The sequence below is a fragment of the Haemaphysalis longicornis genome, unplaced genomic scaffold, assembly GCF_048455015.1.
Source record: "Haemaphysalis longicornis isolate Haplotype H1 unplaced genomic scaffold, Haemaphysalis longicornis Haplotype H1 scaffold_1, whole genome shotgun sequence".
NCBI lineage: Eukaryota > Metazoa > Arthropoda > Arachnida > Ixodida > Ixodidae > Haemaphysalis > Haemaphysalis longicornis.
In genome coordinates, this window is record NW_027526203.1 from 450,992,434 (window position 1) to 451,006,775 (window position 14,342).

Consider the following 14,342-nt stretch of genomic DNA (forward strand, 5'->3'; position numbering starts at 1 on the left):
TTTTAGCCATCCACAGGAAGGACGAGTGGCGAAACGTAGGTCGTTCCTCCAGGAAACCTCTACGCGCAAGATCTTGCGCGTGGCGGTTTTGATGACGGCGCTCTTGCCCTTTCGCCGACGTTCGAGGTCTATATATGGCGCCGTGCTCCTCGCTAACTCCTGCGGGTCGATGTCTAGCAGCTCGACTACGGTTGGCACCAGGTGCAGCAGTTCACCACGATTTTGACGTTGCTCTCCTTGACCTTCTGTTTCAGCTTTCCCATCTCGTGCATGATGTGCGTAATCTCAGTCAGCATAGTCTTGATTTCTTCGTCAAGCATCTTCGTCTTGCGAATAATTTCGTCAGTGGGCATCTCTGAAACGTCTCCACTCAAGTCTGCGTCACCGTTGCACAGGGAGTCGTTTTCGAGCGCTGGAACGTCAGCCGTCTTGCACAGCGATGCGAACGCCAGAGGCAGCACCAAGGCTGCACGTCTTCAAATGCTAACGTTAGAAGAAAAGACGACTGCAAGCCGAGCCAATGGGACGAAGACGCGTTCTCGGCGCGTGCATGGTGCCCAAGCAAGAGCAGTTTATTTTTGCGTACATTATTTCAATTTCCTGTTTCTTTACTTGCCTCTCGATACAACACAACAAACAGTAGCTAAAAGTAAAACACGTAGTTTTTACGCAACCTACCCAACAGTGGGCCGGCTCTGTCGTTAGAAGACTGGTCAGGGGTTCCTCCCTTGGGGGCCACTTAAAAACAGGGATATTTCGTTTCTGCTCTTTGACACACTTGCGTACACTTTGTCGGAAAGATTGCCGCGTCGGCCGCGCGTCCGTATCATCGGGGAGCCAGGCCATGCGTGAGCGCCAAATAGTGTGGAGGCCAATCAACATCACCACATCAAAGCATGCATGGTATACACAGACAAAAACCGGATGCCGCATGGGTTTAGGGGAAACTCTTGACGAATCGTTCTCTGCAGGGCCCCCCAAGGAAAGGCCGCCGCCCAGCACGGAAAAAGCAGGGGCTCGATTGTCTGTGGCCCTCTTAACTATCCAGGGAGCTACGAACTAGGGGATCTTTCTGGAAATAAAGTTGCTTTCATCTTCTCTATATGTTTACAAATAAAACACTCAACTCCCAACTACGGGGTCATTCCCGTAAGTCGCGGAAATGAGGTCCGTGTCTAAGCGAAGGCTGGGGTCAAGCGGTTGTAGAACACGAGCTCGGTTCACAGGAACAACCCTGAGTGAAGAGGACAAACACTTCACTGCATTCCCAGAGCACCGACTCGTCCTATACTCGGGAACAACGTTCTGTAGCAATGCATGATGATGATGATGATGATTGACGATTGTTAGTGGTATCCCCTTCGTGGCGGGGTAATGACGAGTAATCTTACCAAAAAAACTCGTGTATCTATGTTTTATACTTTTAGTTTAATACTAGCGCTGCTCTTAGGGCAGGCACAAAATACTTATTTTTTTCTGTTACAAGTCGTAGCCGTCCTGGCAATATTCTCCTCTCTGCTTTTCGTTTACCAGCCTTCTAATCTTCTTTTCGTCGCCTCGACAGTTTTGAAGTTATCTCCAAGAAAAAGAGCGCTAAAAACCACGACAGGAAAAACAGAACTAGAAAACAGATGCGCTTCTTGAAGCATAATGCACCAACTAGCCCAACAGCATATTTTACTGAAGTTAGCTCCCTCTGTGCTACCCTTAACTTCTAGGGCTTCTGGAAGCCGAATATTTCCCTCATGTAGATTTGGATGGATACACACGCATTGCAACACTATGTGCCGCATAGTTTCCGTTTCTTTTCTGCAGACCACGCATACCCTATCATTTTGTGTATACTTCCCCACAAAGCTCTTAGTTCGCAAGCAACCTGCTCCAGCCTCAAAAAACAAAGCACTGCCCTTGCAATTACCGTAGAAATTTTCCTTTCTGATGTCCAATTTCTCTGCCCTGTACGTCTCTAACGACATTTTAACTTACATTTTTTTCTCTCCATTTACTCATTTCTATCAGCCTTGCTTCTTTTTTGGTTACCTTGGCTGCATTTGATTCTCCACTCTTCTTTCCATATTTCATTGTTAGCCTTCTAGTTTTTTTTAGCCACTGCGTGTCCACTTTTTTCGTGTATAGGTACCTAAAAACTTCAGATGTCCACCTACGCTGATCCATTGCTCTCAACCCGCCCTCAAAACATATTTTACTCTGAGCTTCTCGAACTTCAAACGACGCCCAGCCCATATATCTTTTTGCACTGCTTCGTTAGTTTTTTTACCATGCGCTCCTAAGGCCAAACGGCCTACCGTTCTCTGGTTAACTTTAAGGCATGCTAGAGCGTCTGATTTTAAGCAGAGTACTGTATTAGCAAATGTGAGACCCGGAACCACCCCTCCCTTCCACATCCTTAACATTTCCTCATTTTGCTCCCCAGCTCCGCTGCCGGTCCGCAGATTCTCAATTCTTAAGCATGTATTTCCCCCCGCTATCGTGCCTTTAGATGCTCCTTACAGCTTGCATGCAGTCTCTACCAGTCGGTTCCTCAACTACTCCCCCTTTCTTCATTCCTACGGCCCTGTTGCATTCTTCCCAGACACAATTGCCTATGACAGGGAAGGCGGGGCAAAACAACTATAACGGGAAGCAATAAGCGTGTACGCCTTAGCCGATACTCACGTCCGAGACCTATAGAAGCCCCACCGTGGGGCTTCTATAGGTCTCGGACGTGAGTATCGGCTAAGGCGTACACGCTTATTGCTTCCCGTTATAGTTGTTTTGTTTTTGTATTTCCACCCACCTATCAGGCTTTCTGCCACCTTGCATATTTATGTAGCTGATTAAATAATTATTGCATTTGTTTTCCACTTTCGCTTTCCGCTTACGGGGTTTATTTTTATCTCTCTCTGAATTCTTCTCTCTATTGTTTCCCTTCAAATCGCTGCTATCTACGTTCACAGCTAGGCTTGGCTTACTCCTAGTCCCAGCGTTGAGTGTGCATACGTCTATCACTCTACATTTGTCGCCTAGTTTGCCTTCCTTACCTTCACGTGGCCATATAAAAAAGGTACCGCTCTCCCGCCGAGAAATGCATCAGACTCGTAGAAAGTACGTACGGGACGTCAGAGATCAGATAACCACCCTCCCCTACCACAGAAAATTCGCCCGTCCTGACGCTGTCCTCACTCCACGTGCACAAATGAGCACGCTACCAACACAACACACACAGCACTACAAAGACCGGTTTCCAGGCACACCAAAATGCTCACACTGCGACCAATACTCCAACAATGAACACACCCTCTGGACATGCTTAAACATACAAAGCACCCTGAGATCTTCCCTGCAACCAATTCCTGCCACACTTGCTGGGAGGCATGGGTCACACCCCCTAAGGAGCTTGAAGAGCTCCATTGGACCACGCTTGTGAACCACATTAAAACACGCCAGGACTATAGATAGTTAGGACTATAGCCAGGACACTAGTCCCTGTAACCTAACCAAGAAGCCGAGCAGTCCTTTGGACACAGGTTTCAAGATAAAGTCTATCTCTCTCTTTCTCTCCCGCCTAAGCGTCACCTTACCTTGTTTCCTAGTCTGGGGCTGAAGTGAATCCCATTCCACTAAAAAACTTGCCTCAGTCTAATGGGGCTTATTAACCCTGTTTACGTCTATCACGTCAAACTCGAGCTCTCTACCACGCCTCTCAATCTCGCTGTTAGTAGAGACTACTGCTCATTCGGTGTTCACGCTCCGCTCTGTCACCTCCGGCACGATGCAGACTACTTATCAGCACGTTTGGGGTCATCGCATCCTCGCTAGCGCCATCTTCTGTTTCGCTTGGAACACCCTTTCTGTTGTCTGGAGCAAGGCGACCAGCTGCTAAACAGGCTTCGCTATACGGCTTCAGTAACCTGGGGTAGACCATCGTTGGGCAGAGTCGTGGGTTACCTACATTGTTTTTTTCCCTTTTTGATGCAACGTGTTATATTGGGTCCCTTCTACGCACTCTTGCCGAAAATAAGGATAGTTTGCTATCTTTTAGGTCGGTTTAGCGTATACAAGCATGCTGTAGTCACCCGGTTCTTTAATTACGACACGAGTAAAAGGCGAATGTGGGGTGCGTCTAGGTGGCCAGGTTCCCAGGTTTGTCAAATACGCTGCCTGGGCGTTCCGCTACGGCACATAGCCTGCTACAGGCGGCACGTTGTAATCTCAAACGTTCTCTCCTTCCCCCCAGTGTAACGCAGTGGTTGACCAGCGATGGCACGCGGTACGTGCCACCACGTTCCGTTGCTTACCGCTGTAACCGGTCGCTGCTGAAGACCGAAGACGAATACAAGTCCAATGACCGTGTCTGCCGCGAAAGGAACTATTTTCATTTCATTCATTTCATTTATTTATTACATACTGCAGACCTTCGCAGGTCCAAGCAGGTGGCACGGTACAAGTAAAAAGTACATATACAGGCACTCAAGTCAGGTAGAAACGAAAAAGAAAAAAGGAAAGAATTCGACACACTAGAACAGGTTTACAGACCCAAACAATACACAGTCAACAAAACAACCAAAGTGGATCCTTATACAGAGTCTTTTAGGAAGTTCCATTCTTCCACTGTTCGTGGAAAAAAAGAAAATTTAAATGTGTCTGTGCGTGCAAAATAAGGTGTTAGGGTTGATGGTGTCTCGTATGTCTTGTCTATATGGGTGTCAGGTACTGTGTCGGGTCTAGTGCTGTTTGTCTCTGAAGAAGGTGGGAAAGAAAATCAAGCCTAAATGTCTTCCGTCGTGACTCAAGGAGTTCAATGCCATTAGCTCTAATTTAAATCAGAAGGTGAATCAGTTGGACGAAACTTAGAATATATATACCATACAGCTTTTCTTTGGATTCTTTCTAGTTTATTGACGTTTTTCTCTGTGAACAGGTCCCATATTACGGATGCATATTCTAACTTTGGTCGGATTATCGATTGGTAGGCCAGGAGTTTGACATCTGAAGGAGCGTTTTTTAATTTGTGTCGTAAGAAAGACAATTTACGGAAGGCGGAAGCGGAAATATTGTCAATATGTTGATTCCAAGACAAATTAATTGTGAGTCTTACTCCTAAATATCTGAACCCAGAAACTTGCTGTACAGGTGATGCATTTAGTGTATAAGTATACTGAAGTGGATTTTTCTTCCGGGTTATACGCATATGTACAGTTTTATCTAAGTTCAAAGCCATTCCCCAGTAATTGCACCATTGAAAAACAATAAACAAACTGTCATTAAGGTCATGTTGATTTTCAGGGCAAGTAATTTCATTATACAAAACACAATCGTCTGCGAACAGGCGAATTTGCACAGATGAACATATCACACTTACAATGTCATTTATATACAGCAGGAACAGCAGGGGTCCCAAAACACTCCCTTGCGGTACTCCGGAGGCGACAGGAAGGCAGCCCGATCGTTGATCCCCGATTTCAGCGTACTGAATAAGTTTTTTAAATAATCAATAACCCAGCAAACCAAGATGCGAGGAAGACCAATATTGTTTAATTTTAGTATTAGATTGTGATGAGGAACCCTATCAAACGCTTTGCTAAAATCCAAAAATATCACATCAATTTGACCGTTTTTATCTAGAGTTGACGCAAAGGAATGAGTGAGCAGTTGAGTCACAGTAGAAAAACCCTTTCTGAAATCATGTTGAGAATCAGTTAAGACGGCATTATTTTCAAGATATTCGGCGATATGATTTGCAATTATATGCTCAATTAATATACAGCATGATGATGTTAAGGATATTGGACGATAATTTTCAAAAAGCAAACGGTTACCTTTTTTAAATACCGGTGCAACTCGGGCAGCCTTCCAGTCACTAGGGAGCTTTGAAGACACCAAAGATACACGGAATATAATCACAAGATATTTCGCGATCACTTCAGGATATCGGCAAAGAAAGGTGTTTGGAATATTATCAGGACCGCTTGATTTCTTAGTTTTCAGTTTTAAGAGCATAGAAAATACATCCGGGTTCGAAACAAAGTTGGCCTCTGTCGTGTGAAACAATGAAACATCAGATGGATATACACTTGGGCTAGAAAATACGCTATGGAAGTATATATTGAAATGCTCAGCTATAATCTTTTTGTCCGTAACAATAGAGTCATTTAGTAACATTTCCGATACAGGCTTTTTTTTTATCAGTCAAGTGGTACCAAAATTTATCTGGGTCATTTTTTATGAAATTTGGGAGAGTTGTTTGGAAATAATAATCCTTAGAAGAACGCAAAGCTTGTGCAAGGCTAGCCCGCAATGGTCCGATTTTAGTCGAATCCGCACGCTTTTTTTAGGCGTTTAATTTTACGTTTCAAGTGAATTACTACACGTTATCCAGGAGGTCTGTTTGCGAGTTTTCTTTTTTCGGCTTGGGACAAATTTAGCTAAACAGTATTCACACATTTTCTTAAACCGTACACTCTTAATAAAAAAGGTCGTAAAAAGGTAGTAACGGCCGTATTTACTAACTCCTTACGAACCTTACTACCCCGCGGTTTTGTACGTAGGCTCTGGCACTAAAAACGGCATGGTTAGTAAATTAACTGAGTGTAGGAAGTGGTAGCACTAGATTAAGGTCGTGCTTATGACTAGGTTGTGCATGGTCAGTTAGTAAACGCATGTAGCTCAGAAAAGTGCTATCGCTGGGACTTTACTAGTGGGGGTAGTGGTGCTTACTGCCTGCTTCGGTTAGTAATTTTGACAAGTGCTACATTTACTACCTCCAGTTACTAAGTACCTAGTGTATACTGGGACAAGTAACTTGTTAGTATTCCATTAGTGAATGCTCCGACCTTTTTAAGTGCGAATGCACTTTATAAGCGACCCCAAACCATCCACCGCCGGCGGCGGCGGCGGCGGCGGCGTCCGCAGTGCTCCTCTATATTTAAAAAAAAGAAACAGCATCCGGCGCCACGTTCCGATCCGAGGACTTTGCGGCCGCAGCGCGACGCTCTACCGACCAAGCCACGGACGCGACGGTGATATCAGTGTTAGTGACGCGCCTTATATCTTTAACGCATTCAAACTACGTCGTCAGCGGCGTGCGTTGGCGACTCAGCGGCGTTATAGCGGCTTGATAACTGCGTGGTGTACACGTGATACTACAAACCCGATGGAAGAGATGGAAGAGAAGGCGGCGAGGCGGTGGGCTGCGGGGGCCGAGCGCAAGCGCCGCAAGCGGGCCGACAACCGTGCATTCGCACTTTCACATTCTCCCCCTCGGGGAAATGCGGGGGAATTTTTTTTTAAGAGTGTACCCAGAGAGCGCATACGTCATCATTGTCAAAATCAACAAGACCGGTCTCCAGATAATCAATTATGGACGCGTCGTCTGCAAGGGAGTAGTCTTTGAATGACCGCACTTGACAGCGTTTGTTATCACCACGTTTCAACAGTGGGACGGAAAGGCCCACAAGATAGTGATCAGATAATCCGGCTTCGACAGCACGGTATATTCGCTGAACGCACGTTTGAAAAATATGAGGTCTAAAACTGAACTGCAAGAACTTTGAACACGCGTTGGTTCGCGAACCAGCTAGGCCAAATCATGAGTGAACATAATATTGAACATAATGTTAGCATGCTCACCATTCTGGGGACAAGCGTGCATTAATTTCCAGTTAATAGTTGGTAGATTGAAGTCACCCACAAGAATAATTTTATGTTTGTGATATTGAGACATATGTAGCTCAAGTTTGCTTAAGTATTCAGGGGGCGTATCAGGAGGGCGGTAAACCGCGTATAAAATAAAATGCTGACCCCAACAAGATAACTTTGCACAAGCACTCCAAGTCGGCAATATCGTCCAACAATATGGCTTCAATCTGTTGTTTGATTAGAACCGCCACACCGCCACCCCTAGAGGCACGGTCTTTGCGAAAGACTTTGTAGTTCTGTGGGAATATTGTATCATCACTTATTTCGTTGCGTAGCCATGTTTCAGTAATTACTGTGATGTGCGGATCATGTTGGAGTAAAGTGATTTCAAGGAGGTCAGTTTTATTTACAATGCTTTGGGCATTTACATTATCAAGGCGTAGGTTCTTGTTTCTGTTGCTGAATAGGGGTTGATCGTTCCTGTCATCATACTCGCTATCCTCGTCATGGGGCGGCTTAGGTTTTGGTCGTTTTTAAAGCAAAGCTTTCTACCTCTACCCCCCAAGGGTTCTTTCGCGACCGTTGGTGTCACCAGAAAACTCCCGCGAAGAATAAAAGAATTTCCCGCACCGCCAGGAATCGAACCTGGAACTAACAGAGCAACAAAGCAAGAGCCCGTTGTCTTACCGATTAAGCTACGAGCCCACTTTTTTTTTTATTACATGGGAAAATACGCTCGGACGTTGCAGTACGACGAATACAAGCAAACAAAATTATACCCTGAAGTTATGAGAAGCAAATATACATCAAAATTCAGGCAAACACACACAAGCGTTCAAAAGAGGGAACCAGTCAGGTGGTTGATCAAGCGAACTATACACACTATGTACAAATGCCACAGTTTCTCGGAAATAAGACTTAGTTGATCTTGGTGGCTCAGCATGCCTATCACATCAGCGGCATCGCCACAGACTGTACAAACCAATCAACACGAACATGTCATAAGGTGGCTCACCAGGATAGTCGAATGGCAAAAATCGGATAGAGAAAGGCGTAATATCCATGTCTTTTTTGAGCGTTCGCTGTAGAATGTCCCAGAAAAAGACAGCATCTCTGCAGTCTACAAAGCAGTGATCAGTTGTCTCTGGTCGAGTACAGAGCCGACAGTCTGTCGACCAAGCTATAAACAGACCCCGATCTTTCATCCAAGTTTTAACAGGGAGCGTGCCAGTGTGTAATTTGAAGAAAAATGTTTTAACACCTGGCGGAACACACATTTTACACACTCTATTGAGGACATCCTGGTACGGACACTGTAGGTACAGAACACGATATAGAGGTGTGGGAAAAAGCCCAGAAACCAGGGCATCAGAAATAGACTCGCGCGTAGCAGTAAATATGTACTCAAGGCTAAACCGAGCCTGTAAGAAGCGAATTGTGTCAACCACTTCTTTGAGGAAACCTCGCGGGCTTCGGGCTGCGTCCACAGACAGCGAAGACACCACAATATCTGGGAGAAAATGTGCAAGACGTATTTGCAGTACAGCTTTCAAAAAAGGATGTTGAACATCTCGAAAGTAGAATAAACGAGAAAGAAGCTGCCAAAGAAACAGGTGAACAAGCCCCAGTCCCCCTCGCACAACCGGAAGAAAAAGGTTATCTCGACGCATTGGCTCACTACGCGAACACCAAATGAAGGTTGCAAAAATCCGGTGAAAAGCCTGGATCTTAAGTCGTGAGCAATGTAACACCTGTAGGACATAAAGAAGTCGGGTCACAAGGAACGTGTTACACGCCCGAGCACGAGAAAAGATGGACAGCTGCCGTCCCCGCCAGTCATTCACTTGGCGCTGTAGCTTCAGCGCCTGCTCCGACCAATGCGAGTCAGTATTGCGAAACTGCGAGAGGGGTACTCCTAAATAAGTTAGGTCTCTATTCCAATTGATTCCGGCGAAACAATCGGGTGTGGTTCCCCATTCTCCTAACCAAAATCCGCAGCTTTTCTCGAAATTCAGGGCCGCACCTGAAACCTCGCAAAATTCTTGTGTGATGGCAAGAGCATTCTCCACACTGGCCTTGTCAGTACAAAACAAAGCGACATCATCGGCATATGCTAAAATTTTCACTTCGAAGGACGATAGCGTGAACCCTCTAACATTATTGTCCTCTATTATGCGCATGCACAATGGTTCCAGATATAAGCAAAACAGGAGTGGTGATAATGGGCACCCTTGACGAACCGATGAAAGAAGGTGGATTGGTTGGGTTAGTCGATTGTTGACTATCACTCTTGTCGAGCCATTAGCATAACATATTTGAATACCTTCGGTAAGCCAAGGTCCTGCGTTCACATGCTGTAGAGCACGAAACAGAAATTGGTGACTGACGCGATCGAATGCCTTTGCCAAATCTAGTTGTACTAAGGCTACCTGGGCTGACGTACCCGAAACACACTCCAATATAGACCTTGCTATGTGTATGTTAGTTTGAATAGATCGCCCACGGATGCCACATGTCTGATGGTCACCAACTAGTAGCTCAATCACATTTTGAAGACGGTTGGCCAAAATCTTAGCGAAGACTTTATAATCTACATTACATAAGGAAATGGGACGATATCCTTCTACTTTACGCAGTTTGTCAGGATCATTACTTTTGGGGATTAGAACAGTGTGGCCTTCGTACAGCGTAGGTGGAAGAAATCCAGTCTTGTAAGCCTCGCGGTAAACCTCAAGTAAAAATGGAGCCAGCAGAGAACAGAATGTGTGGTAAAATTCTGCAGTGAGACCATCAGGTCCCGGGGTTTTGCCTTTCGACAATGATTCAATGCTAGACACCAATTCTTGAATGCCAATCTCCTGGTCAATGGATTCACACTCGTCCTGGTTTAATTTGGGCAGCAAACTAATGAATTTGTCAATGGAGTCCTCGCTCACTGTTCTTTTGAGAGTTTGGAATACAGTTCTATAGTAATCGACGAAGGCCATCATTATCACAGTAGTGTCATCAGTAATTTTCTCTTTATACTCAATTTCAAGTATTTGTTTAGACAGAGCATGACGGCGCTCAACACCTAGTGACCGGCGACACGGTTGCACTTCAGCAAAGCGCTGTGATCTCGCTCGCACTAGTGCTCCCCGGTATTTCTCAACATCAAAAGCCTGTAGCTGCGCCTTGACATTCCGAATGTCATCCATATATTGACCTGGACATCGGCCTTCAAGTTCATAAAGTTCTCTCAACAATTTATTTAGGTGATTTATGTTGTTTTTCTTTTCAAACGTCATCACTGTAGCCTCTTCAATTGCCGTGACTTTCACTTCTTGCTTAAATAATTCCCACCGTGCGAGCATTGGCAGATCATAGCGATTTCTTGCATTTTGAATAATTTCTGGCACACGATTTAAAAAGGGCTGATGGGATAGTAGAGAATTATTAAATTTCCACAATTCCCAATTCAGGCGACGACTCCGACACTGTTGGCTACCATGCGCAGCAGATACAAGGCAATGATCGCTAAAAAATACCGGATGAACAGAGTAGCTATGGACACACGGTAAAGAATCTAAAGAAACATAAATACGGTCTAGCCTAGCGTGAGAGGCTCCCTGAAAATGTGTAAAACGATTTTGCAGTCGGACATTTTCTCCTATGTCACAAAGGTGAAAGTCACAAGCAATGTTTTCCAATGTTTTGGCGCTTAAGTCCGATCGTTGGTGCTCACATGACCTGTCACTCGGGTTACACACACAGTTAAAATCCCCTAAGACCATTAAGTGGCGGTTAGTACGCAGGTGACTCTGTAATGACAGGAAATATTCTTCCCGTTCGCGAGGTTGCGACGGTGCATAAACGACAATAAATCTCCATGACTGTCCCGCGATCATTAGGTCACATACGATAAGGCGTCCCTCCGAATCAGTGGATACAAATTCCACACAGCATTGGAGGCGCTTGTTCAGAAAGAGCATGCACCCAGCAGATAACCCTTTGGCGTGGCTAACGCACACTTCGTACTCTGATTGAAAAGGAGCTATAGCTTCCGTAGTCCCTTCATCCGACTGAATTTTTGTTTCTTGAATGGCCAATATATCAAGCTTCCAACCCCGCATTAGGTGAAGAAGCTGGCCTTGACGCCTCTTGTTACGTAAGCCACGGACATTTAACGTTCCAAACTGAAAAGAAAGAGCTCCCACCATGACAACCTACAGCAGTACTGTAGCGTCTCTACCGCGCCTACCAACAGTTCCGTCAGGATCTGGAGGCCGGGCAGCAGGACGGCGACCAGTAGTTGCACTTTCCGTAGCCGGGGAGGCAGCCAAAGCTGCCCCTGATGATGATGCAGGGTCGGCAACTAGAGGAGCCTCTGAGCTTATGAGGCCTGTATCACAGGAGGATGTGGCACCCGGCGCCAAAGCCGTCGATAGCACCGCCGAAGCAGCAGGAGCAGGATCCGAAGCATCCCTGGCAAGGAACTTCTTCGCCTGCTTCGTCTCCATGACCACTGGTTTTCCACCCGAAGCCTCAGCTTCATCAAGGGGCGCAGGTCGCTTTTTGGTACCAATGTCAAGTTCCATTTCTTCATTCTCCGTCGACGGTGGTCGATCCAGGTAAGGTGGCGACTCGGCCCATGTTGCAGGCAAGACCGCAGCGTTAGCGCCCCCTCCTTGATCTTCAGGCGGTACCAAACGGGACGCATTCTCCGTGGGCACCGCAGGAGCCCTATCTTCTCGCCGCTGCTCCACAACAGCTTCCCCTGAAGAATCCACGACCTCACTCGCATCCATGATGTGAGATGAAACAGTGTCATCTTCCGCTTCGCGACCCGAACGAAGCTTGTCTGCGTAGGTTTGCACACACGCTGATGACAAGTGGCCGTAACGGTGGCATTTCTTGCAACGCGGAGTCTTGCACTGCCTCCTTATGTGGCCTACCCTATTGCAGCGCAAGCAGAGTGGCGGACGCCCAGGAATCAAGATGAGAGACTGTTGACCGTAGACGTCCAGTAGGTGCGGCAGCGAGTTGACTGAGATTCCATCCTTCAGAGTGAATGACACGTCTCTGTTGGTCATCTGCCAAGCCTCCATGCCATCACACCGCCACATTTCTCTTGTGATAGACTGAACCGTGCCATACGGTTCCAGAGCTTCTACAATTCGGCGTTGCTCTATGTGCGGGGAAAGCCAAAGAAGCTTCATTTTGATATTCCTGCTCTCAGGATCAATGACCAGGCACTTGAGGCCTTTGACCGCAAGTTCGCCTCGTTCTACTAGCTTTTGTTTCGCTGCACCGTTGACGCATGTGACAAGCCACAAGTGACTCATCTGATATTGACCACAAGCAAGAATGTCCTTGGTGTCTAGAACGGCAAGCAAAGCATCGCGAAAGTCCGGGGCACGGTACGGTCGGCCAGACAGGTCAGCATGCAAGAACACGGAGTTTAGAACGGTGTTACCAGAAGGCAGACGGGGAAGTACGACCTTGTAGGTTCCGGAATCGTCAGATGACGCAACTTGAGTACCTCGGCCCAAGGCCGATGCGCTGTTTCCAGCAGAATGCATTGCAAACGTGGCCGTAGCAGCCGTCGTCGTCTTCCAAGCTACGAGCCCACGCGGAGTCGGGGAAGACAAGTGGTGCACTTACCAAGCACATCTAGGGGTATAACCCCTGCATTCATGCTAAATGCCACGCGAAAGTGATTAAAGGAAGCTCACACCAACTCATGGCATCTCACTTCTAGTACGCCCATGGGCCTGTGGCTTCCAGTGTTCACGTAAAAATCTTAGCTCCTTGTCGTCCCCCCTCACGCCAATCGATACCTCAATGAACACATTCAAATACTCCTTGATGGCCAGGCCATTACTCAAAGCCCCAGCATCAAGATCCTGGGCTTCCATCTTTAGGCCAACACCAAGAGTGACATATCCTTTCAGCGCCTCAAACACACCATCAATAAATCATACACATGATCAGGCGAGTTGCCACCAAGAAGCGAGGCCTCAAGGAATCCCATACCGTTCGATTAGTTCAAGCTTTTGTCCTCTCGGGAATCACTTACGTCAACCCCGTGTCTTCTTCTCGGCAAGGAGGACGTAAACATGCCTTATATAATGTATAGAAAGGTGGTTGAGCAAGCCATTGGTCTTCCAATGAGTGCGTCCACAGAGACCCTGCTTAGCACGGGGCTGTACAACACGGTGGAAGAGCTGATAGAGGGCCATCTTTCTATCCTGAAGCTCCGAATGAGCAGAACTGCGGCGGGTCGCCTTATCTTTCACGAGGTTCGCTGGGCAGCACAGAATGTCACTCCGCTTGATGTACTCCTGGACTTTTTGGCGACAAGAAACAAAGATGCTCCCTTTGCTTAGAAATATGAACCCCTCAGACTACACGGGTCGCCGACAAGCACGGGCTCAAGCGCTCAACACCACCCTCGGTGGGGATCATGCAGTTAGCTACACAGACACCTCCCAACATCGAGGGCAGCAGTACGCCATCATCGTGGCTACTTTCAGAACCAACCTCCTTGCTTGTGCCTCACTCAAGACCGAAGACATGACGGCAGCAGAAGAGGCAGCCATCGCCTTGGCTTTCACTCAACCATGGGTTCGTAAGGTAGTCACCACTTCCCAACAAGCCTACCGGAATTACCTGTTGAGTTTGGTGTCCCGACCCGCACTGCGTGTGCTAAAAAACCACTCCCC

At 46.7% G+C, this 14,342-nt stretch overlaps 1 protein-coding gene across 1 annotated transcript; it reads right to left on the bottom strand.

Moving 5' to 3' along the window:
* Nucleotides 1-185: 185 nt before the first annotated feature.
* LOC144162410 (uncharacterized) lies at nucleotides 186-13,199 on the bottom strand. Its single transcript, XM_077692934.1, has 2 exons — nucleotides 11,879-13,199; nucleotides 186-466 (listed from the first exon to the last, which is right to left on the bottom strand). The coding sequence occupies exons 1-2, from the start codon at nucleotides 13,197-13,199 to the stop codon at nucleotides 186-188; spliced, it is 1,602 nt and encodes a 533-aa protein (XP_077549060.1).
* Between the last annotated feature and the right edge of the window lie 1,143 nt (nucleotides 13,200-14,342).

Bases quoted from the DNA above. Each gene is read 5' to 3' on its own strand.
- LOC144162410 (XM_077692934.1), bottom strand. From the start codon at position 13,199: ATGCATTCTGCTGGAAACAGCGCATCGGCCTTGGGCCGAGGTACTCAA. The intron at 467-11,878 runs GTAGGCGCGGTA...GAAGACGTGCAG, and splicing joins AGATCCTGACGGAACTGTTG to CCTTGGTGCTGCCTCTGGCG.